The sequence below is a fragment of the Rhea americana genome, unplaced genomic scaffold, assembly GCF_003343005.1.
Source record: "Rhea americana isolate MKP2758 unplaced genomic scaffold, rheAme1 scaffold_4, whole genome shotgun sequence".
Taxonomy (NCBI): domain Eukaryota; kingdom Metazoa; phylum Chordata; class Aves; order Rheiformes; family Rheidae; genus Rhea; species Rhea americana.
This window is the reverse complement of record NW_028186534.1, coordinates 1,197,566-1,225,488: the sequence shown is the minus strand read 5'-3', so window position 1 is coordinate 1,225,488 and position 27,923 is coordinate 1,197,566. Positions and strand designations below refer to the sequence as shown.

The window sequence follows — 27,923 nt, the reverse complement described above, 5'->3', positions numbered from 1 at the left end:
GTTTACAGAATACCTGGCWGTCACTATCGCCATCCTTCTGACTAAAATCAATGATTTTTCTAATACAATTGTAATTTTGAACTCTCTGTTTAGCTACAGAATTTCAGTTCACAGAGACTGTGTGATACTTGTTGATACATAACATTTGTTTGACTCTATGCTTTCCTTATCAGATGTGGACACAAATTTGACATTTTACCAGCTGTGACATACCTGAGCTGAGGCTCAAGAAAGAAATCTTGTGATCATGTAAATACACTCCAAGCTTAGCTACTTTTGGAAGTCAACGTGCAAAACTAATAGTAGAAATTCAAGTCAGGCCTGTGAAGCTCTAGAGGGGCTATTTAAAGCTTACAAAAACTACTAAGTTACTAACTGCTGCAGCACAAAAGAGTAAACTGCACCTAAAAGCTAAGCCAATCAGCGACCAAAAGGCAGGCTTCATATTGCATTCCCAGTCATGATCAGAAAGGTTTTAATAAATATAATGATTAGCATAAATTCTTTTTACAGAGAGGAGTGTATCATGAACTGAAGTGTCCTCAGAAGATAAAATATATAGAATAAATAACAACAAATCAACAGGATCAGGAGGCATTCAACCATGAGATGTGAAGGTAAGCAAATATGAAACCACTGAATTACTAACAGTTGCGAGAAATCCATCACCTGTATTTGTCTTCGTACCAAAGGAATGGGAGATGACAAATATCATGGCAAAATTTCAGAGTGCTCCAGTCTCTAGCTAAAAATGCTCCTAACCTGAGGACTACCAGGAGCAGGGAGAATATGCTGGGAGAAGCATTTTTTCTCAGTAAGTCGGCAGTGGTCAGCCCATGCCTTTTGCACTGTTCATGTCTGCTCCCATCCTGGGCTCTGGCGATTGCCCTGTGCTGCCTCAGGAGCTTCTGGTTCACCCAAATCACAGACAGCAAAGTTGTGGGTGCCAGGGAGGCCAACCTTGGTGGGTGGCCCCTGGTTCCAGCTGTTCGAAGTCTCATGCTACCCTGGGATAGTGATACTCTGAAATTTTCAGCTCTAGGCTTTGAAGTGCCATGTAAAGAGCACTTTTGATCAGGTTCAGCACGAGTCACATGTCCTTGCTCCTCCGGAATTTTGTGGTTARAGAAGTATTAAAATCAGAGAGGTGAAGAATAATTACTACAGAAGTACATTTTTCTCTGGGTAGTGATAAAGGAAACAGCTCTTCAGCTAGCATAAATTTGTATAACTACTGAAGTCCAAACTTACAGTAGGAACAAGATCTTTACTAGTCTGGAAGGGAAGCAGCTAAGCATTACAAAATCTAGCATTTCACAGAAGAAACCCAAGTGGCATAATTCATCCCCTCACTCCTCAAACTACAGCAAACAAGAGGTGTTTCCCTCCCTGCGCATGCCTGGAACATGCCCAGCACTGGTTTGGCTTTACCTGTTGGGAAAACGGCATCCTTACCCTGCCGACTTCCACTAGGTTGGTGACCATAACAACACTTGCAGAGTTCTCTTGCCAAATCATTCTCCAGAAATCCTTCACTGTCTCTTGCATTGGCCCTGGGCCAGGAAAAAAAACCAAAGGACATGTTAAGAGAGTGTATTGAGTACCGGCACTCTGTTTCAGTGCTTCTCTATCCATTGCTGCGTTCCCATAAAGTCCCACTCCTCCTTTCAGAGTATCCCTCTGTGCTTCAGGGTTACACAGGGGGAATGGCATCGAGCTAAGAAACCAAAAACCTCATCCTTCCTCACACGGGGGTTTTAAGGTTCTAGTGTGCTGGCAACAGAGATGCTGGCTGTATCGTAAATAGTGGAGACAGCTCCAGGAAGCCAGCCAGTATAGATGGTGGGACATGGATGCACCCTAGTGACTCTGTAATTAAGGCTCTTCTGAGATTTGTACTTGAAGCAGGACTAAAATCCCTCCATTTCACACTTAAATATTGGCAAATTCTGGCAGAGGAAACATGCAGAAAGGAGTTCATCTTTGAAGTTCCCCCACAGAGAAAWTTTTCAGGCTCCAATAGCCAAACAGCCAGTACTTGCAGGAGGTTTATTAGATTAGAGCTTCTCTCTGACCTTGTTTCCTACCGCTCTTCTCCACCATAGACAAAACCCTCCCACGGATCCCTTCTCCCCTTCTGCCCAACTTCCATCCTCTCTGTTCTTTGTCCAGCTGCGTTCCCTGTACCCTTACATCCTCTGACTCCCAATTTTACTCTCTTATTTTCTTTTTGGAGAGAGGCAAGGCAGAGAGGAAGATAAGAAGCAGAATTTAAGCACTGGGTCATTTATGTGAAAGTCACATTTGTGGGGAAGGAACGCATGAAGGTGAAGATAAATAACGGTAGCAGAAGGGGTCATGGCGTAAGTTTGCCTTGTGATGGAGGAAAATATCATCCCAGTGGTTTTAATGAGTGTTTAGATATACAAGAATGAACCTGCCTTGAGTTGCAATGTAGTGACGAGGCCGATGATATCCCTGGAAAAAAAAAATGAAAATACGTGAAGGTCTGCGAGATCATACTTCAGAAAAAGCACAATGACATGCACRCTACACTTTCCTACAGCTGCTGAGCACTTAATAGCATACTAACACTGGCAACTAAATGGGTGACGATAAATACCTATATTACACTTTGGGGTTATAAGCAATGGTATCTCACTTGGGCTGAATATTTAAAAAAMCCCACAAAATTGGAAGACTTCATTACACCAAAGAGAAAACAGAAATGAGACAGTTTTCACTATTTCTTCAAAGTCCTAGAACTAACCTGTGGGCAACTCTGAAAACGAACGTGCAAAAAGTTGCACTACTAGTTTGAAAAATACACAAGGTGAGCATTTGCCTTGGTAGGAAAATGATGAATGTCAGTGCTGTGCAGCTTGATTAAGTGTATTTCTCAGTCTCCTCCATTAAAGCAGCTCTTCAAAACGATGTTATGCTGCTAAGCATCAGGAAATGGGTACRAAATAATGCATGTTCACTTGACCACCCTCTGTATGTCCGAGGAAGGCTTTTTCACTGTTACTTTGTAACATGTGAAAAAAGYATATACCGGTCCATTTACATGCCTACCGCACTGCACCTTTGTATGCAGCCAATAGGTCTCAGATACCTATCAATGTCATTGTGAGGGGCTGATACTGATTTCCACATCCGTTGTGCATTTATCCCACATTCCACTTATGTTTGTGGATCTGTCAAGCATAGGAAACCTCCATGCATCTACATCAGTCAGAAAGAATAAACTGGAGACCAAGAACCTTCTCCCTCTGTCACCATATGACGTTTGTATGATGTTCATCTGTCATTCATATCAAATTAACAGTCAGTCCCTAGCTAAGACGCCCCAAATTCCTAAGTGGACTTGTCAGCAGGAGTCTTTGCCATACAGGGAGCGTYCACGAGCCTTACGTCTATGTAGTTGGCGTTTATGTAGTCAGAGTGAGGGTCCCCATCCAGCAGCTGCAATCTCACCCTTGAATGATCATCTGAAAGAAGGAAAGAAAAATACTAACAGTAACAACAAAAAGGAGTTTGTAGATGCTTTATCTGCTGCTTATTGCAAGTGGTTAATTGAGTACTTAAGATGAGAGAATATCAGAGCTATTCCTATTTTACCTGCCCTCCTTTTTGCATTTTAGATGTCATGTTTAGACCCTCAGGTTACTGTTCATCCATATTACATCCATACGACGCTGCTGTCACTATAATCTATTTTTAAAAGCTTTTACACAGACCACAAACATTGCTTGGTTTGGGGGTCTCCGGCTGGATCTCCGTAGGGAAGCATCTCCACCACAAAAGCCAAAAAGCCATCTTTACACCTGGAACCAACTGCCTCCCTGGCTTGCTCAGGGCTACTGAAACTGAGGCAAGAACCRGAACAGAGGCAAGATCAGGCTAAAAATAAGCAGGTCATGAAGACATATAAAAGATTAACTAGGATAAAATGGCAAATAAAATCCTGCAAATACCACGTGAGGCAACCCAGAAAAATGAAAGTAAATACTAAAGCAAATTGAAGCAAAGTTGTAAAATGGCACAGAGGTGTAAAAAAAAAGAAAAAGAGAAGAAGAAAGAAAAAAGGAAAAAAGGAAAAAAAAGGAAGAAAGGAAGAAAGGAAGAAAGGAAAAAAAAGGAAGAGAGGAAGAGAGGAAGAGAGGAAGAGAGGAAGAGAGGAAGAGAGGAAGAGAGGAAGAGAGGAAGAGAGGAAAAAAAAGTAAAAAAGGAAAAAGGAAAAAACTGTTCACATTTTTGAGGACATTCAAAGTTTCTTTAGAAAAGGCACTAAAAAATAACAGATATCAATCTTTTCATCTCCCAGCATGCACTACAGTTCAGATCTAGAAAGAAATTACTTCGGGGCAGATTATAGCATAATTTTCCACTAAGGGAATGTTTTGATCCATCTCTGGCACGGCTGGTGCTGGGATGTGTCAAAGACGACGCTCATCTAGCTGTCCTGGTGATCCRACTTGGTCCGGTAATTCCAGCACCAGCATGCAATTAATTGCACAACTAGTATCTAAGGAGTAATTGCTTGGTAAAGGCTGCTGGTTTACAAAGGCCAGGGCTAGGCACTCTGGGTTCCKTTTTAAAGGATTTTTTCAAAACCGTGACACAGATTTCATTGATTTTACTTTTACTTTCTCTGCTASTTATGTAGAATACAGCTCCCAGTCAATAAAACATTAACATTTAGAAGCACTTTATAAAATACAGATCTTAGCACGATTTACATTCAATTAAAAAGAACTGCAGCAATGAAACATAAAAATGTGAGGTCTGATTCTGTCCTAAGTCAGAAAGGGTTTTAATAATGACTTAAATAAATGTATAATTAGATAATAATTGTGAAGGCTAATGGGCACACAGTTCTGAAAACCAAGATTTTAATGTATTAAATATTCATTTACTCACATACAACAAAGACTGTCATACTCTGTTCATTCTTTGGGTGAAGTTTTCACACCAAAAATCACCACCACCTTGTTATATTTATCAAACACCCCACTTGCATTCAAAAATGGTTACACGGGTGAAACCATCATATAGGCTCCATTACATTTATATTATTAAATATAACTTCTGTAAATGCATTGAGAGCACATGTATTTCTCAAAGTGCTGATCTTGTTCCCAGCTCTGGATGATCACCTGTGCCCAAGGCAAACGTACTAGGTAAATCGGTAAACTCGGTGGTTAGACAGACAGCAAAAGAATTTACACATAAAGCAATTCACAAAGACAGACAAAGAGCTGATTAAACTGGACTTATATAAAATACACAAAAACTCCTGTAGACACTTTCACACTTGCAACTCAACGCTGGAAACCAAGCTAGCTAAGGATCATGCAGATCAAAAAAAAAAAAAAAAATCCCTAGAGCTAATGGTTGAGGGAGAGAATTTTTACTAATTCTTCTTGCGATGCCAGCAGATGAGAAGTTAGGGAAGTCTAACGTATTGCAACAACGCACCTGAAAAGAGATGACACTAAAAATGCCCTTATGACAGGTAGGAAGAGCCCCAGTGGACTCTAGGACAACCCGTAAGTGGCCCAAAGACGCTGTCTGCAGGTGGTGCATAGCTCAGGTGCATTGATAGGTGCACAGCTCTCCAGGAAGAACCTACATCTCATTTAACAGATACTAAACTCAAAGATTAAATTCACCTCTTTGAACCACTCTTAAGCTAGACACTTAAATGAGAGAGGGTGAATGCCTCCTCAGAGGAACTCTCTGTGAAAGTCTTGAGTGGGAGACTACAAAAGAGGTCTAAGCATTTAAAAAGAGGTCTATATATTTAAGGCAATTATGGAAAAAAAAAATACAGCACTGCAGCTATAAAAACAACTTTTTTTTTTTCTTTAAGCCGCATATGGTTATTCTATCTGTGAGCACAGTAAACGATGAGACAACCATTAGAAATGAATGACATTTAATAGAAAAGAGACATTTGGGCTTAGATCCAATTATATTTTGGGACCAAGTGAAATATACTTTCATCTAAACTTTGCTTTAGGAGGACAGAATACATAATATTTCGCAGCACATTTTACAAAAATGAGATTACTTCCTATGGGAGATTCATTTCACTTATAAGTGCAAATAGTGCAGCAGAAATCCTCTGTATATATAGTAAGCACACCAAATATTAATGATGACTTAATGGTGCCTTTAATCTTGTTTGTATGTTTAGGAGTATAAGCCAGATAAAAGTTCATGAAATAATTTCTCTTTTAAATCACTTTTTTCCTCCCAAACTTGGAAGTTCATTTGGAATTCTTTTTTTTTATTTATTTTTTTTTTTTTGATGGAGCAGGGGAAAAACAACACAGCTTATTATGCTAAGAACAGTAATTTTAATAGCCTTGTATGGAGTTTTTTCATCTTTAGATTTCAAAGGGCTTTTTAAATTAAAAAAAAAGTAAATATCTTCATTACATCTTCCCCCAATGGTTAGAAAGCATTCCTGATTCTGTGCCCTTTCTAGTGGACTCAGCTACCCAAGAAGACTACATATTTGGCACACTGAACAGAAAGCGTAGTTCAACTCATCTGAAAATTCATTACACATCAAAAAATCACCATACATTGCAGATGGATGATGAGAAGCTTAAAAATATGCAGGAAAATAGAAGGAAAAAAATCATGTCTGTAACAGTCAGGACTATAGAGAAATGGAAAACTATCTTTCATATTATTTTATTTCTCCCTATTTACTATAGTCCATATGCAAGTTAGCAAAACTAAATTTTTATGGAAATGAAGAGCACTTTGACTGAAAATTGGTCTTAAAACAGATTTCAAAAATGGCAAGAAACTCACTGAAAAGCATCATGCTCCCATTTTAGCATAAAATTGTTATTGTTTCAAACTTCTGTCAAAATTCCCATTAGTGATCATTTTAAATTTCAGTGCAATTTTGCCACATCTTATTTTGACTGACTCCAGCACTGGATTCGTCTCCCACAACTTTAGCCATCTAAACATTATGCAGCTAGTCTAGACTGCTGGTCAAGACTAGCTGCATAGTCAGTGGAGAAACACAGATACCTGGAGCGGCAGATATCAAGACAGTTGTGGTGGGAAAGGATGAGGTCCCCTCCTGGGCATGCTCTCCTCCCCTCTCTGTCCCCAGTGATTCTTGACGATGCCTTGAGAACCAGGCAATAAGTAAGTGTGCTAAATCTCACCCTCTTGGGATCACGCAATGTGGACACTGTGGAGATGAGCAAGAACTACTCAAGAAACCATGAAATCAGAATGCTTGGAAGAGAAAGTAAGATTTGATTCTAAATCCCATATTGCCTTTTTTTGCTTTGTTTTGTTTTTTGCTTTATGTATTATCCTTGTCTGTGGATGAGGAGTGCAATCAACCCATGTTTCCGCCAAGAGCTCTGGAAATCTCACTGGTATCTGTCTTTTCCTCCACGAAATTCTGAGATTAATTCACAATCTTCCAACAGAAAGYGTATGTCAGTCAGAGCATGAAGAAAATGAGACAAGTTTCACCATTGTCCTTTGTCATCAACTCAGTAGTTTTTAATGGACCATTACATGACTTTAAAATCATGGCACAACTGGGAAGGTGGCAGGGCTCCTGCATAGATGGGAGAATTGAGGTGAGCTGAGCTCCTCCTGAAATATCGTCTTCAAATCAAAAGGGCAATAGAAAGGGAAAGACAAGTGCTCCTATAAATCAAAGCAAAACAAAGTCTGATGTCCCTGTTTCCCAGATCTCAGTGGAGAGTTTTCATGCTTATGCGTAATGGTTCTACATTTGGAGAAGATGAAAGAAATGTGATGGAACTGAACACTAAGGGTCTCAAATAACTTGCGGGCATTTTCCCTATCATGGGGCACCTAAGCCCACACACTCAATATTCTCCCTCTAGCAAATACTTGCTGATGCACTTTGAAGGCTTCAAAATCTAGGTCTTAAAGTAATTTAACCTCAGTACATGAATGGATCCATTATGTACCCTGGTCCCCCTAAACTCATCTCCAAAGAAAAATCTTGCGTCGCCATAACTGTGTGGTGTTTGCAATTTTTATACCCAAAGCCCAGGAGCACAGCCCATGGGCTCTGCCAATACAACAAGAAATACTAGTAAGGCAGTTCCCTCAAGTGTGGGAAAATCTGTGCAATTACAGTCAGCAGAGAGAAACAATCTTACCAGCATCAGTAGTGAATCTCGGCGGTCATACATACTCCAACCCACTCCTCAACTTTCTCTTCTCTCTAAAAGCACATCAGCACTGTAGGGTGAAGGGAACCCTGAGAAGCCTGGTTTTACAACACGGAGGAGCTTAGAGCTTTCCTGCTTCTCCCCTCTGCAAGCAGCTAAGCCTCATCTGCGGTTTGGGTTTGCAAATGCAGGAATGGCAGATGTTGGGGTTGGCAACAAGATCTAGGTTTTCATAGAGAGGCATGGTGTTAATATAGCATTAGGAAAGCAATGAGCCGAGTAAAACAGTCCTGTTAGTGTACTGTTACCCAAGAGGGCATAAAGACAAGATCTAATCTGCCGTGATTCACTGAGCAATGCTACTTATTGCAAGAGCTTACAAACCCACATTTCAACACAATTCTCTGAAGCAGTTACAAAAGTTAGCTCAAAATCTGACTTTTCAAYTCATTCCCCAAATAGGATTTGTGAGTTCTTGTTCCAGGAGTGATGAAACGGCAACTGCGGTTAAATAAATAAGGTTAATCGCCATCCGCAGCCTTTTACAAAATAAAACGGTAAAAATAACCAGTGCAAACTCTGGTTTCTACAGCAATTGCAGTTCTAGAGTAACAAAGCAGTAAGAAAAGGGTGCAACTGTTCTGCACCTTCTCTCCCCRGTCAGGGTTTTGCACAGTTTGTACCCACTGAGCACAATTCATTTTCAGGATATATCCAAAGAGAGCCAGTCTATTTTCAGCTCTACTAAATATCCTCTATTCTGGGTCCTGTTGTCACCTTTACTCAGGCAAGTTGCCCAACYTAGCCCATCGGTAGCAGAGCTAAGGGGGAGAGAAACCATAATAAGCATTCAACTCCCCTTTTCTCCCTTCTAAATATCTGATCTTCTTACCACAGCACAAGGGAACCTCCCAGAGACTTTAATAGGAGCTGTTCATTTTCTACAGGAGCAGAAAATCCAGAGTAAAAAAAGTAAGAGATATTGCAGTTAGAATTGTTTGTGGCACCATTAACTTCTGGTACGTGTTGTGAATCCTGCACAGGGCCCAGCCACTGCAGCCGCTGATAACTTTCTCACTGTGGTTGTCCAGTATCCATCAGCCATAACATACGGTTTTCAATACCTGAATTTAAATTCTTGTTCTGTCAGGATCAAATGGCTCATTCTGGTTCCACGGCCAAAGCTGGAATTGTGTAAGGGTGCTACTACGTCCTGATCAAAATGTGTTTGGTYCACGTCAGGAGTGCTCCACGCATGAATTTATGTCCCCTAACTTAACGGTCTAAATGCCTGGATCGCCTTTGCTTGTGACCAGGTGTGCACAACAACTCTTAATGTGCCACACTGTTCCCTCCCATTTTACCCCTTTAGTAAAGGAGACATGAATGTAAGGTTAGGCTCAGAACATAGCCCATGGCATCACTGACAAGTTTCCCACTGGTTTCAAAAAATGTCTGCTAAAAGCTTCCCCCCACTTTCTTAGGCATCATTTCTCCTTTCTCCCYAGTCTCATCCAAGAGAAGACATGCTTTCCTTCCATTTCACTTTATCACGGTTCACTACGCGTTACTAAACTCTCCTTGCTGTCTTTTAGATGGGCTACTGTCTCCTCCTCAAACGCTTTATTTCACATATATTTGAAGGGAATAAAACTCATCCAACCTTGCTATTTAACTTAAAGTCTTAGGCCTCCTTCCTCTCTTTTACAACCTTTGCTTTTCTTACCTATCTTCCTCTCCACCTCACTCTGAAATCTTTTCCAACAGCCCTCTGACTCGAGCTTCTATTCTCATGCTTTATATTGTGCAGACACCTCTTGTTAGCTTTGATTATGTTCCGCATTTCCTTTTACAAGCACATCAAATCCTATCCATATTCCCACTGTATTTATATTTACAGCTAGAAGGCAAGCATCACTCTCTGTCAGACAACAATTCATCTTTGTGAACACCTTCCCTCCGGGTCATGCCCCGTTTATCTTGCTTGATTTTGCTTCCTTAATTCCTTCTCATGCATTTCACTTGGAGTTCAATTTTTGTGGCCACTTTCAACCTAAATTAGATGATGACTATTGTACACGATSTTGTCTCTTTTCACCTCCACTTTTACATTACACCAACTACCTCTTCAAAGTCACACAAAGAAACAAAGAGTCTTTCCTGTGCTCTTCCTTATACCATACTAAGGCACTTCCTTCTTCAAAATAACATGTAGTTGTTAGATGGAAGATTCATCTCACTCAAGACTAACTTAATCTAAGCTAATCATCGAGACGGCTAGGTTGAACCACTGCTTAGTGGCACCTCTCTACAAAGGAAGCTTACAGAGAGGCCAAGCCTTTTGACAGTCAAGGGACATATTTTTACGCTAATAATCCAAGTATTATTAGTTTCATCTTTCACATGAAGAAACAAAGACAGAAGGTGCTGGTGACCAGCTCACAAGCAGCACAGAAAGCTAGCAGAAGAAATGAGATCAAATCAGAGACGCTAAATTTCTGACCTTCAATTCTAGAATTATTCACCTTTACTATGAGGTCTCTGAACTGATTTGCTCTATTCCATGGCCCTGAAACATGAAATCACTTCTTTCAGATCATAAAAGAAACAGAGGAAAGTTAAGAAATGTATGAGATCACTTTTGTTTGTGACCAAGTGTGCACAACGATTCCTAATGTGCCACACTGACTCTGTTCCCTYCCATTTTATCCCTTTAGCAAAGTCTGTTTGTTCTACAGGGAATATATTTTTACCTTGGGGAAAAATACAGTACTAAATATATCACTCTCTGTGACTTGTTTTTGCTCTTATTTAGAACAGTGTTCCATATATCTACACCGTCCTATAAACCTATGGTGCATCCATTTAGGTTCTTATTTCTTGTCCTCTGGTCTCAGTTATTTAATTTGCAGCTGCCCAGCAGCCCTTAAAATGAATGATTTCTGACACCTCCCCCCTCCAGTCATCATGGGAATAACAACACGCTGGGCTAAGCTGCCTGAAGAGCTTRTGAAAAACTCAACTTTGGAGATCTTCAGCAAGAGGCTTCACAAACATCTGATAAAAATGACAGTGGCGGAGCTAGTCCTGACTTGGAGAATATGACTGCACGACTGTCCTAAATGTTTTTATGGAGTCCTTCCCTGCCCTGCCATTCTACAATATATTCRTGTCCCTGTAACTGCAACAGTAATCGCTTATTGAAAGAAAGAAAACACAGGAGCATTTAGTGCACTTTCAACAGCCTCACTGGGATTATGAAGCAGAATCAAAGCTTGCCCTACAAAACCAAGCAGCCCTCTGCAGACAAGCAGCAAGTGCTCTACTGGTTACCAGTCCTCGAGCAAAGAGAAAACCCTGTCTCTGAGCCGTATCTAAAAATCTGATACAGCTTCATTTCCATTTGCCCTGCTCCCATTTGGGGTGCGGAAAATTCTGTGCTATGTAGTAACAGCACCCATGGGTAATGGGTATCATGATCCATCACGGAAACCTGACAAGAGGATTTAGCCCTTAAACTGCAAATGTTAAACCTAAACTGACAGAACTCATAAATATGTAACTGTGAAGACATGTACAACAAATGTAAAACAATGAAAACATGTAAAACAAAAAACCACAGAAAGGAACATAGCCTGCAGCAAACAGTGAATGCATGACACCGTGTGCCGGTTTTTTAGTGAGGTTCTCAAACATACCCTTTCTCACAAATTGCTTATAAACTCATACAGGAAGCTCAATTCAATGTGAATTTACACCTACAGGAGATTATGTTTCCGTATCGATTCTTATTGCGATTTTCGTCTTCCTTGGCTGTATCCCAGGATGCTGTCTGCCCCTCAGGTAGTGCCTGCAAAATAAACAACAGTGGAGGGTTTATAAAAATCTGGCCAGTGCCTTCAGGTGGATTAACATGACACAGCAGGGCAGAAATAAAGGCACTGCATAATTCAGTGGTCGCCCAAGCAACCACAGCTTGGAAAGGGCACAGCTAATAATGCAAAAAGCAGAGCCTGGTGCAGACCATTTGCATCTTTGCGCTTTTGCTGGCTAAGAATCATTTCCCTCCTGCAACCTGAGACTCGTAAGAAGCCGACAAATTTGTTCTGGCTGTACAGTCCCAGGTCAAGCTGCATTTCCCCTGCAGAATTGGATCTGCAGAGATTTCACACCCATACCTCCGAGAAAACCCAGAACGCTGAAACACCGGGCTCAGTCTTTGATACTTTAGTTGAAAACAGATATAGTGGTTTCACCTATTTCTATTTTAACAAAAGGGTGATGCAAGTCTTCGTTAATCACACAACACAAACCTGGTTGTTTTTCTTTAAGAAAAAAAAATGCAGTGTGTTGAATCATTTCTATGGAAGGGAGGCAAAAGGAGGTAAAACATACAGGCTGTAAAAATAAATGGTTGTTATCCTAAAATCTACCCTTTTAGAGGCAAAAGGATGGGGCAAGGAAACCCTGGTAGCAAACAAAGCTTCTCCAGCTTGGTCCTGTAACTATGCTGAATAAAACCAAATGAGCCACACTCTCCCCTTGAGTCATGCTGAGGAGGATCTTAAAGCCAGAGCCAGGAAAAAGGCAGCTGTTTCGGGACCGAGCTGGAGGATGGTCTCATCTTCCTTGGGATGTGGCCATGAACAGGACGATCCCCCTCCGGGATCTCTCAGGATCATTGGGGAGGTCAATACAAGTAGATCAATGCAGCCAAAGCTGCTGGATCCTGTTCCAGGTGTGACGGAAGGAAAGTCACAATCGGAAGACAGCTGTCGTTCACCGTAGCCAACCCGAACGTTTATTTGCATTGAAAACATAGRTGAGAAAAAGAATAGCTTCCATCAATTTTTTTTCTGCAGATCTGCCTCTTCCAAGATCTCCTCCCTAATGTGATCCTATCTTGCTAAAAACAACCGCAATGTCACAAATTGTATTACTTATAATCCCTAAGGAATAATGGGTTTTTATAATGCATTCATTGCAGAATCATATCGTCCTTAGCTAGCAGCAGGTAGTTTGACATAGCTCTACCGGAAAATGAATTTATCTGCATCTTCATGAGCCATCTAGGTCTATTATAGTGCCTGAATGCAATAGCGGAGGGACACGATTCTTACGATCTACAACACTGACGTTATTACAATTAAACTTAATACAAGCAACGCCCTGGCACACCAGATCATGGTGAATTCCCCCCAAAGGGGTTTGAGGCTGGAAAATGTCAGGCACCGCAATGCTGCCCTGAGCATCGTCAACAAAAGCCAGGACAGTGAGCTCCTATTCAAAAGCCCAGGAGAAAGAGTAATAACTCCATAATTGGTGAGGGCTTTGATCACACACGTATTTCCTTTCACAGACAGCTGTTTCCAAATAGCATTTCATCTCCTCCACAAAAAAAAGTACAAGCGCACAAAAAAAAAATCCCTGAATAAAAGAAAAGAGGTGAGGTAGGTTCATTTTCATCTTCAAAGATTGAGGAAAAAGGTGCCTTATTTTTTCTACTACTAATATTGAGTTGTAGCAGATTGACCAGTGAATGGCAGCAGTCATTAGACATGCAATCACAGACATCTGAAAAGAAAAGTTCTCTCTCATCACTGCCATGCACACGGAAGTCTATCTTGGCCAAAGAAAATCCATCCAGGCCCAATAAATCCTGGGTCCTGTCACATGACTTAAACATGAACTTCTCCCCTGAAATTGGTGTTTTGATACTTGGCTGATACAGCCTCCGAAGATTTAACAAAAAGTCTGCGAATGTTCATCTCAAGAAACACCAAAATCTCTACTTTGCACCAAACTATCCATCTCTTTTGGAAGAGATAGGGTGTCCTTCTGGCAGCTGATGAATACATACTCCCTTTGCAAAAGGGTAGCTTATTCCACCACTTTTATGCACAGCAGATGAACAAACTGGAATAACTGCACGTGCACAGGTGGTACAGCAGCAGCTCTTCAGTGAGATCACCAAAAATGCAGCACCAAGAGCTGAAACTGCAGCAGAAACACAAAGGCAAGAATATCACTTATAATTCTACTGCATCCAGAAAAAGAGGGGCACACCTGAAGTTTCATCCCTTGAATCTCGGAGTGTAAAATAAACATTTATATGCTATCAAACAGGGGTAATATTTCTGTTTYTCTCTGCATTATCAGCATGGGTAAACCAGCATGGATCATCCAAGTATCTTTTCTTTGCTCCTTATTTTATATTCTTAAGCTTCCTGCAGTAAATATTTTTTTTGTTGTTGCTTGATTTGTAAACTGCAATATTCCAGTGTTCAAAAGTCTCAACTCAGTTCTTAGGCTTTTCTTACTTTTATTCTGCTACAGAAGTTTTGAAAAATTTATATCATCTTCCCAGTTGTGGAATGCATGTTATAATGATGCTTTTGGACTAAATGGATCTAATTTTTGTCTGAAATGACAGGGGGGTTCTCTAAAAGAAGTCAGCTTCATCTCAATCAGGCTTTTAAGCATCGCAGCCCAAATGTGACCAAAGTGCTCGCATTAAATTGAGGCTTAGCRCAAACCAATTTAAATTTCCAATGGATGCATTTGGCGAGTTTGCTGTTTGTTTTTCATTTAAGGAAGACGCCTTGAGTCCTTCATTTGTACTCATCCGTCCCAGTGCTGCAGTTTGACTCCGTAAAGCCTTTGGCAACAGCATCACTTGCAAGCGTTGCTGCTCTGCTCAGGCCCTGCCACGCAGCCCTCTCCCTTGCAGGATCTAGTCTTCAGACCAGAGAGAGGATGTGCAGCCCCTCAGAAGGGAAGGGGTTAAGATCGAGACGTTCCCTTTGATATGCCGCAGACTGTCAGTGCTAAAATGCTTGAGGAAGGAGCTGCGAAAACCCAAGTAACTGAACRATCTCAGCTACGCGGCAGGAGGAATGCACTTTGATGACATCCTAAATCATATTCGAAAATGAGTTTGGAGGCTTAAGCTTATTATCTCCATAGCAGGTAATCGGTGCTCACAGTAAATCTAGGACTAGTCTAGTAGCTCGCAACAAATCAGAGTCGGTAGGCGCTGAAAAATGAACTRGTGACACGTGAACAAGTCCTGCTTAAAGGTTTGCACCTAGGCCACACTTTGTCACATTCTGGCCACAGGTATGGCAGGCACATCCCAAATAACCTCCCCAGGGATGCCCACGTCTGCGCATACAGGTTCGGCATCGCCTCGCACTAACAGCGACAGCGGGCACATGGTCACACCCTGGCTTTTACCTGCGTCCGCAGCTGTGCATGAGCTACAGGATCCGGGAATATTCCTCTGGATGCCCTTGGTAAAATATGCTACCTTTGCTCTAATGTTACAGAGGTGAAGGTATTTTTCAAACAAACATGAGGTGTAATTCCTTGGTAGCTTCAAGATGTGGGAATGGGCAGAGATGAGAGACTGCCACGTGTGATAGTCTCTTTGGTAACGTCACTAAATAAGCTGTAATTTATGCTAGTAGTTTGCCAACGAAGGAGAAAACCAACTCCTTTAAAAAAAACATATTTGGAAGACACACTGATACCAGCTTATGAAAATACATTTTAAAAGAGACATAAAGCAAAGCTTTAGGTTGTTTCTTATTAAAGATCTTACCAAACATTTTGCAAAACAGGTTTTCTGTTCTTCCAGATTCCAGTATGAGAGGTTGCTTTCTGCCAACTTAAAACTACCCTTGCTACCTTCCACGAATTTTAACGACCTCCAACATCCTCCCTAAAATTGTGGTATTGCTATTTGTGGTTGAGAAGTGGAGCTGAAGTGCTTCCTGCATCCCATGTTCTGCACGCCAAATTCCACCACCTAAAATGACTGCCATTTAAGATAATTACCTCTGATTGAAGGGTAGGCTGTTGCGTGTGATTTCAGAATTCTCCAGGCTATTTCTTGTAAAGAAAGGAATTATGCAAATCTATATAATGTCATCATCATTACATACATATGTGGATAGCACTTTCTGCAAAAGGCAGAACTTGTGGAGCTGAAAGTTGCATTGACATTTTTCATGCTAATGTGTTATTTTGATAATTACCAAAGCCAGTGCCAGAAAATTACATATATGCCAGCACCTGTTTTCTTTTTGAACATCAAGAACTAGATCTTATGGCATCTGTAAGTGAGCTGCATGCAGTTTTGGGTGAGAGTGACAGAGCACTGGAACAGGCTGCCCAGAGAGGCTGTGGAGTCTTCTTCTCTGGAGATATTCAAGGCCTGCCCGGATGCAACCCTGTCTAACATGCTCTAGGTGACCCTGTGAGCAGGGAGGTTGGACTAGATGATCTCCAGAGGTCCCTTCCAACCTTACTGATTCCATGATTCTATTCATGGAAGTGGAGGCTAAGGAGGGGAGCTAAGCAAATCCTCTATGAGAATTACTACTCTTTTCATTATTAAACACAGCTCTTTGTATTGATAGTTTAATTGGGGGCATGAGTGACTAGACCCTGGTAACATACAGCTTCTAGAAACATTTGTTATGGCAGTTTTTTATGCCACCTGATCAAAAAATATTCACTGACAGCCAGGAAAAGACTGTCTCTCAACAGCAGCATGAACCAGCACCAGAGAGACAAACCCCACGGACTTGTATAGGCAGGGTTAAAAAGTGAGCTGCTTTCATTAAATTACGTATTTTTCACAGCTGTTATGTTATTTTTAAATAGTTTTAGTGCAACCATGCGTATTATTACTTAATGCCTTCCCACAAGCTTATTTCACTCATTATCATTATCACTCACTACAGCTAAGTCTCAGATATGTTTGATAATATTTCCCTCTTCTGTTCTGTCCCCCTCTAAATGTATACTCTCTTTCAACTGCCCCGATGCCATGTTTCTTCTTGTCTCTGCTTTCAGGTTATGTAGGTTATGTTCCTGACCATTCCAGCTTTTGGGGCTTTTTTTTTTTTTTTTTTTTTTTCCCAGCCTGCTTGTGGCCTCTTTTCACATTGGAGCTGGAAGAGCAGGTCAGTCGAACATACTCCGAGTCTGAGGTTTGAACATATGGGACAACTCCATCATCGTTTCAGCTACACAAGGTTCCTGGCTTTGCTTTTACAGTCCTGCGTGCAGGCAATTAAGCTGTTGTTTAATGTGATGAATTGCTGCAGAGTATTTGGGGCTAGAACAGAGAGAAAGCTAAAGCCAAAACCCTTCCTTTTCTTAGAGCCTGGTTTGCACTGCTGTAGCTAAGAATGGGACTAAGGACCTCCAAACCCTTCACGGAGTTCAGCATCTGCTAAATATTTACTACCTGCCCTTTACAGGAGAGAGGGCACATGCTAACGGAAGAACATGATGTTGGTCTCCTTCTGCAATAGTAAACAGCTTTTCTTCAGACCCAGGAAACAGAAGACTGTCAGAGATCGCTACCGCTATGAAAGCCCAGCCTCATAAACAGAAATAAGATGAAGGAAGGATTAAGAAGGTAAATGAATTCAGAAAAAATAGTTATCCTCCCCTCCCAAGCATCCAGCCTTAGTTGCGACTGCAACTTCTCTCTTTAGCAGCGTGAGCGAGCATTCCTCTCACCTCATACTCCTCTTTAAATCCATAGCCCTGGCCTCGCTTCATCTGGGTGATGTGCTGCAGCAGGTCGGCCACGCGGATGGCTGGCTGGAACTGCCCCCGGGGGTAGGACATTTCCACCGGCTCGCAGCTCCGGTACGGATGGGTCTGGATAGTCAGAGTTGGCTGCGTCATCTCTCCATGGCTACTGTCTGTTTTAAAGACAGGGAGGCAAAACAAGCTTTCACCTATCTGTTATTTCCACTCATTCTTGCTCCATTTGTTTTTTTTTTTTTTTTTTTCCACCACCCCATAGGCCGGTGACGTCAAAAGAAAGTAAAGAAATAAACACATGTGTCTACGGCTGCCTGAGAGGCTACGTCATGCTCGAAATAGTTTTTGAGTCAAGGAGGCAAACTCAAAAGAGGTGGGAACAGAGCAAACAGTCCATCAGATATAATGACGATGTAAGTCTATATATAGTGAAATAGCACATATTTTAAGTGAGAGCTCTGCGTAAGGACTCTGCTCCAGTTACATACCTTTCGCCACAAACCTGCAAAGAACATGACTGAGCAGTAGGGACAGATGAGCAAGATATTCAAGAGGGATTCGGGGCGTACAACGGGAGATAACTCAGAGGGGCCGTTTAGCAGGGAACAAATTGTAAGCATTTCAAACCCAGGCCTAAAATTTATAAATCAAATATGAAGATGTAGCATTAGCAGCAAGAATAAAATAGCACACAAATACAGTTATCTTGCATGCAGAAACTTAAATTTCAGATTTGTAAACTTAACAACAGAAGTTCCTTTTCTATAGAAATGGATTTAAAAAGCTGTATCACTATATAGATGGAAATTGCAGCTTCCCATATCCCTAGCAAAACTCTAAACATATAACACAATATCCCTCGAGGACTGAGTAATGGTAAAGAATTTAAATGAGCAAACAATTGACTGTCACAATATTTAACAAGAGAAACTCGGATTAAATGCAAAATTTAGTCTCTTATCTACCGCAGTTGCCCAAATTCCAGTGGTTGGCCAAATGAACCTTTTCATACTATTACGGGGATCGAAGATGCATAGACTCCTTGGCTGATACAGGCCTTCTGCATCAATTCTTTCTGGTCTTACCAAATAGCAGCATATTAGTAAACACAAGAGATACCTTCTTCCAGTTGTTCAAAAAATGCGAAGATTGAGTACGGATGGCTCAATCCTTACAGCAGCTTTACTGAACAAGGTGAAAGCCTGAACACCATCCTATGTCAGCAGCTCTACAGTCACGTTTTAGAAGGGATAAAGAATAAATAAATTTTTGAAGCCTATGTTCTCATAAATGCTCAAATTCCTGTGATGCTCAAAGGTAGAGCTGTAACTCTCTAAACCAAAGCAACTCTCGCATACAAAACGTGAATAAATTTGAAATTTAAGGAAGAGTAACGTTCAAAGCATTTGTATAATCATCCCTAATGCTCCGACTAATGACAGTGTGAGAACTCAGAACAGAGGGAATTTCAAGGCTTATTAATTCCCCTAGTTGGATTCGCTTTCCCAGTGCATCTTTCCTCCCCTATTCCCTATTAACCTCCTGTAATGGAAAAGAGAAGATTTTTATCGCGGACCATTTCCGACAGACGTACTATGCTTAATTTTCCATCATTAGGTTTAATACAAACCCAATTTCACAACTGGCTTCTCTGAGGAACCTACATGTAATGCCACATTTTTTATCAGCCCCAATTAAAAAACATTATGATATCCCTATTTTGGGAGGAAATTTTAAAACTAATGTACGGTTCTAGTGCTAATATGGTAAGGGCACACATAGAGCACAGGCTACTTGTAAAATGTAGCTCAGATCAGTCAGCTCCTTCACAGGCAATTACTAATTTCTCTCTTCATCAGATCCTTTAATTCTGGTCTACTTGGCTCTCACCCTTCAAYGGTTTCACAGGGAGAGGTGAAAGGCAGAAGTGTGCCTCCTCTCCCCCTTGCAGAATAACTTCCTTCGCTTTGCTTCTTAGCTAAGTGTTTCTACTCAAAAAACCAAAACCCAAACCAGCACCACACGATCTAGGTCACCCTATGCTCAACCCCAGGACAAACCGAGAGTCAAAAGCAAGAAGATGATCAGCTCCTCTGGATTTCTGTGACAAACGCGTCCCRACCAGCTCCTGCGCGCTCCCCAAAAGAGAACCCAAGCTCGGCATTTGCACTAACTCAGGCTGGCTGTCGAGTCTTGCCGCAAGCTTTTTATCTGGGCCAAGGAAAAATCTGAGGGGCTTTTATGGAGACAAATTACTATGCACGAGGTGAGCCTCGCGCTCATATGTTCTGCTAATAAAACCCAATGCAAGAAACATATTGTTCCGTCTCCATCTAATCATGCCGTGAGCATGAACCTCAGCATGGTTAATGAGGCACTCGAGCAAGGCACTGCACCGTCGCTCAAGATGGGCTGTTTACGGCAATTTTGTGAACAATTCAAAGAGCAGGGTAGCAGCAGAGGTAGCAGCAAACTGATATCTCACCGGGACAACCAACCGAAAGAGCTTTTCGAGGGCTTAGAACTGGCTTTACTTTTCCTGCAGCTTGCGGCAATAAAACACATTTTGCTTCGTCTGGCACTGTTATTACTGGAAAGACAACGAAAATAGCAGCCCCTCAGCAAAATCTGACTTCTGGTTTAATTGTGGCACTTAGGGTGAGTCACAGTTAATTTTCCATACGGCCTCCTCTCCTTCCCCCTTCTCGCAGACACCCTCCCCCCGTTTCTTGCAAATATGGATGAGTGTGTAAGACAAACTGGCCTACAGTTTTGACAGTACCTCTAAAAAAATTGTGCCTTATATGAGTTTCCAGTGAGAAAAACCAATCAGAAAACAGATATTTTTGAAAATAATTCACAACAACACTGAGAAACTACTAAACATAGAAAACCATGTATCAGATTTTTTGGATCACATTTCATATGCACACCATATTCTTAGTCATAAGGGCTAGTTCTGCTGATAGGAACACAAACCATGAAATTCCACTGAATACTAAAGGCAGAACACAGTTTTGGGAAACACATCCAAACTTTTCAAATGATGATTCCATTCCAACCTCAAAACTTGCACTGTTTCACACTCAACTTCATTGCAAGTTGACTTTGTTTAGCTTCAATTTCCAAGCGCTGACTCTTACTCTACCTACTCGTAGCTAGATTAAAGAGCCCCCTGAGTATCTGAAATCTTGACCCATGCAGGTGCTGATCAAATCACTTATTCAATTTCTCTTTGATAAAGTAAATCAATTCAGAGCTTCTGAAGTCTCACTAAGGCAAACTGTTCAGAGCTCCACTTCCTTCCTAAAACTATCTGCAATTTTCCAAAGCTGCTCTTGTGGAGCTGTAAATAAAACAGGTATTTGGTATGTTGCTGTAAACATGCTGTTTACCTCACTTCTAGTATTAGCGGCTGCAACAGTAAAATATTTTGTCGGCTTGTTTGGTAACAATTTTGGTGTCGCACTCTTGCTCCCCATACCAAGATGTCCATCGCCAATGCAGATTTTTTTCATTTCTGGAAGCCAGCACTTTAATTATGAGCCTAGTAGGTCACACAATGTCCTCAAGTTCTGCTTAAGGCATATTAAAAAACAGTGACTGGCTTCCCTAAACTAGCCTAATTGTGAAACTCTTCAGGCATCTCAGCTTATTAATTTAGGGGTGCAAGTGCAGATAATCAAATTCAAAAAAAACCTCAGCTACACATTTATTTTCCACAAGCTCTCCCTGCTTATGAAATTATACTTCTGTGGCACTCTCCTTTGCTGGAAAAATAAYGATAAACGTGCTGAAGCAAACCGTGAGGTCCAGCTCCGCCAGGAGAAACACAGCAGAGAAGCGTGTGCTGAAAAAGCTCCAGCCAAGTACAGATAGATGGCATCTTCCCTCTTTGATGAGTAACCTGAGGGTGGGATATTATTGCCTGCCTGCTGCTACATCACCTTCTATTATAAACTTTCCTTGCTACCCAGACAAGCAAAATACATGCATCTGCCTCCAGAGAAAAGCTGATAAAATCCTCCATAGATGTCATGGAGATGATGAAAAACAGCTGGAAAATTAGATTTGCAGGTCTGCATTTGCTGTGTAYGGCCAGACCGCTATGCAATGTTCCCGTAAGGCTGCTGAGAAGGGACCTGTTCACCCCGCGCAGCTTTTGGGATTGAAACTTTAGATCCTTTCATACACATTATCTTGTTTCACAAACATAGTTTTGTTAGTCTGAAAGATAGATATCTACACACATATACGCATTTTGATGTTGTCTTTAGGAAAAAAAACAATCTATGCCTCAAGCAACCAAAGTGATGCTGCACTGATGCGTGAGCTTGAATACATGAAGTTTCTTTCAAAACTTTTGCTTCAATATCCACGAACTCATTGTGCTTCTGCAAGAACAGGCCTATCATGTCTGTTTATACTTTTATTCTCTTAGCCTTGGCAAGTGTGTAACATGATAAGACATTCTCTGCACAAAATAAATTATATTCTGAGTGGTGTTTGTGATGGATTTAATTACACACATATCCAATCTCTCTCTACTAGAGTAAGAGTTGTCAATTATTTGACATCTTCCAAGGATGGCTACAGCACGGCTAACATCTCTTCCCATTACACTAGGGATGCAGTGGTACTTGGAAGATTAATTTGCTTTTACGTGCACATCAAGGCTTTACTGTATAACAAATACTCAGCTCTAAGGTAATATGGTACACACAACACAAGCAGTTGTATGGCAAACCGGAGTCAAACCATCGTTTGTCTAATAACTCCAATTTAGCTACACAAGGCATGTTCCTTAGCAAAAAGCCTCCTGACATCATGTTTGACAGAAAGCAGAGGATGCATCTTTTGTTTCAAATGCTCTGAACAAGCTGCATGCGTATGATAAAAAAAAAAAAAAAAAGAAAAAGCTGGAGAAATTTATTTTCTCTAGATTTTTAAGAGATTTTAAAGAGTCACTTGGTCATCAGCTTACAGAGAGCTGTATTCCAATCCTACAAAAAACACAAATTATGTACATTCTTTTCATCAGATAGCAAAGAAGAACCCCCCTTAAAGATGCAGGGAAGGTGCTCTGGTGATGTGGGCAAGCCTTAGGATTGCTAGGCACACATGTGTAACTGCAGCTCATCAAACATGTGGACCCTCACCAAGCCAAATTTCTCTTTGCCTCCAAGGTGAAAAGAAGTTGTCAGATCTATCTAAAACACAGAGCAGTAGGTCAATGAAGCCATTAGCTAAAAACTGCTGACAACTTCAAAACAGCACACAAACCAGCAGTCACTAAAGACTGGAAGGTAAAGTTTTCCTGAGTTGTGTGGTCATACGCAGCCTCTCAGGAACATTTTGAGAGAAGTTCAGCTCTAGTAATAGCCCCTGTATTTGGCAACAGCATGCTCCTCAGCTGCTTGCTCTGCTGYAGGTCAATGTTAGCACACTGAACTGATCCAAAGGCCTCTCCTACAGCTCCTTAGCGGCTGGCATGGCCTGGGAGGCTACAGATACTATCAAACAGAACAAGTCGTGGATTTTTAAATGTCCATTGCTTAAAAATAACTTATCCCTCAATTAAAAAAAAAAAAGTCAGTAATGGTGAGACTCACTAATGCAGCAATATCAGTTTCTTAATCCCTTTCTAGTTCTTCAACAATATGGTTGTAGATAAACCCCTAGCAGATTGGTCARGCACAAAATTCCATCCTGTCCAAGGAAGAGAGAAATCTAGGGCAAATCTCCATGCGTTTCCAAGTGCAAGCCAGGCTTTGTGTGCGACTTCATGACAGTGAGCTGTGTGCAAGGAACTCCGAAGCGACGGAGTCCTTGGGCTCTCTGGCAGGCAGGGACCTTTGCTGCAGGGAGCCTTCTGAGCAGGTGAAATGGCACGGGGAAATGCCTTTATGGACTGACAAAAGATGTTAATGGATGCAAGGGAAGGACATACTGCTTCCTCTGAAAAATCTGCCCTGAGGATGTTTGCTCAATGTCTTCTGGAGCTCCTGACCACACACATTTTCTCTAAGAACAACCTCTGAAGTCTGCACTACCTGTTCAGGCTTTACATTACTTGTACAACATGGGTCTTATTGAAATAATAAAAACAGAGAAATCTACTTCCTTCATTCACAGTAAGCATTCACTTCCCTAGCAAAGATTCCTGTGCAAACCATTTAAATCCAGACTTGTCAACAAAATCATACAGCTAAAAACATCCATTACATAGAAGAGTATTAATCAAGCAGAGGATGAGGCAGAGGCAAAAAAATATCCTCTGTATCTTACTATCAACAAATCATGCCACAGCCAAGTCTTGGGAGTCATCTGCGATTGCAAATCCAGAACATTTATTAGCAGAAGGTGTAACAGAGGGGAACAGCGCCGAACTGCAGGCAGAGCCCAAGTGTGTTGGTGGGGGGGGGGGATGACTGAGGCCCTTTTTAACATCACTTCTTACTTCCCAGGAACAGTTATTAATTAATTTCAAAAAATAAACTTATTTTGCTTATTTGCTGATCTTGTTTATTAAACAGCATTATCCAATGTCTTGTGAATCTGTCTGACAAGCCAGAATGTCAGTTCCCAGCTCTCATTTGTCCAAATCACAGGACAGAAATTTGCCCAAAGCTCAGGGCTGCTCCATAGCACCTCTAGCTGGTCAGCTCAGGTGGAACTGAGGACATGTCCTGTCTGTGTAAATCAGGTCTTTAAAGTGCTCTGTACTTGACTTCCCATATGTAAAACAGGCATATTAATCCTTACACACCTCAGAGACGGTAGTTAGCAGGTGTTAAGTTTGAAAGAGTTTTGAATCCATAAATACAAGACTACTTTAAGTCCTAATTCCTGTTTTTTTCCCCCTCTAAAATTCATGATTATGAAAGCTTTATGGGCTTTTTGGGGCTTTAATTTCTGCTGTGAAAACCTAGGCATAGGTTGACTCTCCAGATCGCTCCTTGACCCGCAAAGTAAGGAGCGTGYAGACCACGCTGTAATTTAGCTGCCCTAACAAAACTCAAAATACAGCTATTCTCACTACCCAGACACAAGTGTGAGAAGCGCTCCAGGAAACGAGGACCCGATTCTCACAGGTGCTGAGCACTAGGTTAAGAGGGGTTGCACACTCTCTAGCCCTGTTCCTGCAGTGGCTATAAACCAAAACATCAATCTACCTTTAGACTTTTCTCTTAACACTGAGTCTCTGGGAAAATAAGAGCAAACCTTCTGGGAAAAGGACTCCCTCTCGCTTCCTTGAAAAAGGACTCATTTATTGCAKCTGGCATTTTGATAGATAGCTGGATAAATGTCTGTACTGTGGCAGCACCTTCAAGCCCATCTCTGCCCTGCCTGCTAGCCCGTAAGGCAAGGCACCGGAGCGGTCAGCTGTAATTTCTTCCTGCTCTAACCACGGGCCATCAGCACGTGCCGACCAGCGTTTAAWGCAGGTCCCGTGGATTAGCCTGTCTGGAGGTGAACAGTCACTGTGGATAATGTGAACCCCCCTCCCCAGCTGGCTTCTGATCAGCCATCCATCACCCTGCGGAGGCACCGCGGAGGAACGTCGTGGCCCCCTGGGAGAGCCTCCAGCTGTACGCTGTGGTTACTCACCTTCACGGGTACGCCTCAGCTAAGCTTTCGAGCAACTTCGTTATCTACTCTCAGTTTCTGCCCGTTTTGCTGTCTGTGTTAACTCACCGCAACAACCCGCTATTTTTAAGACTCCACAAGCTAAGAGCTGCGCGCTGGATGCTTTGCTTCGCCACCTGAACAAAAGGAGCTAATTTTGAGAAATGCTGAACACTAACATCTCCCTTTAAAGTTATCGGCAGCCACAGAACAGCCGGCATCTCTCGGAGCTAGCATTTTCATTAGCCTCTCAAATCTATCCTTGATTGCTTGAATATTTGGCATTTAATTTGCAGAATACACAAAATGATGGGGAGGGGGAAAGAACCACTTGCTCAGACTCAGCCTCTGATTTCTCCATATAATCATCCTATTTACAACTCAGCCCGAAAGAAGTAAACTCCCCACCTGCTTTGAATGTGCAAATCCTCACTCCCATTTGCAAGCCCTGAGGCCCATAGAGCTGAGCTTCACGCACACAACTCAGGCATCAATCACTGCCGCGAGCTAAAACTAAGCAAAAGGCAAAAAAAAGCACATGGGAATTTTAGCCCAGAAGGTCAAAGTCAAATCCCACTGACAAAAAGAAATAACAATGAGCAGTCATTCCTTAAAAAAAGTGTGTGTGTGTGTGTGTGTGTGTGTGTGTGTGCGCGCGCGCGTGTATATAATCACCATCATCATAATAATAATGATAAAGCTGCAACAAAAAAACCTACAAAAGGCTTTTGAATCAATACAATACTTGACCACAGGATAAATAATGACTTTGAAGCCCAGCCAGTTAACTGTGTTCTCTGAGTCATTTTCGAGGCGCAATGAGTGTGTTTTCTCTCCAGTGAAGTGCAGTGCACCATACCTGTCTTCTTACCTAGCAGCGTGGTCGATGGAACAGTGTCTGATGATACTTTGAGATGAAATTCCGTTCACCCACACGACACGGATCAATGGAAATCAACAGAAGATCAATAGGAAAAAAGTTACAAAAGATGAAAACAAGGTTAGCGGTATCTAACACTCAGAAGATTCAGTCTATATGTTATATTGGGAAATGCACAAAAGCAAAGAAAATTGAAGAATGAAATAAAAAGTCTGGCACTAGTACCTGAGTAGTAGGAATTCAACAAAGATTTGCTCTGAAGGGTTTTGCTTTGGACAGAAAATGAACAAGGAGAGGGTGATGCTAGGTAGGAAAGACATAAGGAAAAGACTTTAGACATATATTAAGAGAGAGAAAGAACAGGGAGAATGTTCCTCAAAGAACACAGTAATATGGGATATATAAGGCTTACAACATTTTTCATCTCAACATGCATATTACATTTATTACAATGTCATCATGATGGATTTCCTTTAATATAAGCATTCCACACCCCAAAAACTGTATTATAGTTATTGTAAATCAATGTGTAGAACAATATTCTATATATCMATTTTTTTAACCAAAGGAATAAACTTATGTTTTTGTCTCTGGGAGAAAGATCTTTAAATACAACCCCCAAAATACAAACTATAAAGAAACAAATGCAGTATTAACAGTACAGTAAGCCTGTTCAAACACAATGTACACTAGTATCACACAAATGCTTTAGATGCATATTTTGCAGTTCTTTACAATTATACAGGTAAGGTAGCGTATTTTTTTAAAAAAAATATGATCCAAGATAACTAGGTAATTGTTCTTCAACAAAAAACTGTCCACAGAGATTCCTACAATTCTCTCCCCTGTGAGATGGATTCTTCAAGCAAGACAWGCATCCCTGCTCTCTCCTACTTAAAGCATTAGCTTTCTCTGGACAAGAACCCACAAAGAGTTTCCATACTAATCAAATGTGTATGCAAAGGAGGCAGGGATCAACTCTATACGGTACGTTCTTTTCTTGACAATTTATGAAGTTGGTTTATATATAGAATAGCATACATGCACGTTTTTAGGCTAATCTGTTGTTTCTGAAATCATGTTCTTCTGTTGTCCCTCTGTGTTCATTCTTAGGGTTACAGACACTTATCTCCTCCTCAAAATGATGGGAAACAAGCTAATGCAAAATTTCTGCATATCAGAAAGATGACAACAGATAACACAAGAATAACTATTCTGTAATCCAAAAGAAGCAGGCAAAACTCAGTATACAAAGCAATTTCAGAAGCAGTTTTTGCATTTCTAAAGTAAACATCACAGGCAAATTTCAAGTTATTCTATGGGGTGAACTAGTCACTAGTCCGGGGAGTTTCATTAAGTCTGCAGACTTCCTTCCTAAGCAGTTTATACTCATCCAGCAAACAGACTCACTCTAACGCTCTATTTTCCTGCCGTATTTTGAGACTTAGACCATCTGAAATCCCATTAAGATCATCAGCTGCCTCACAGCCTAGTCTGCTGGACTTCTGCACCAGCTGCCTTCAAGCCAGCATCTCTCACGTGGGACCTCCTAGTCTCTCTCTAATGTATGCTTCAACTTAAACCAGACCATTCCCTTACTATACCTGGAGCCTGGCTACTTTTACAGATGTGTAGGAGACAGTCTGAAAAGA

At 41.3% G+C, this 27,923-nt stretch overlaps 1 protein-coding gene across 1 annotated transcript in view; it reads right to left on the bottom strand.

Moving 5' to 3' along the window:
• The window catches only part of PTPRT (protein tyrosine phosphatase receptor type T), a 458,251-nt gene that overhangs the window by 18,682 nt on the left and 411,646 nt on the right, over positions 1 to 27,923 (bottom strand). The window contains exons 18-24 of the mRNA XM_085313918.1: positions 26,497 to 26,574; positions 26,263 to 26,298; positions 17,733 to 17,920; positions 11,958 to 12,045; positions 3,415 to 3,491; positions 2,442 to 2,478; positions 1,456 to 1,553 (exon numbers count right to left, since the gene is read on the bottom strand). Coding sequence (XP_085170044.1) covers positions 1,456 to 1,553; positions 2,442 to 2,478; positions 3,415 to 3,491; positions 11,958 to 12,045; positions 17,733 to 17,920; positions 26,263 to 26,298; positions 26,497 to 26,574 — 602 coding nt within the window. The remainder of the gene's footprint in view (positions 1 to 1,455; positions 1,554 to 2,441; positions 2,479 to 3,414; positions 3,492 to 11,957; positions 12,046 to 17,732; positions 17,921 to 26,262; positions 26,299 to 26,496; positions 26,575 to 27,923) is intronic.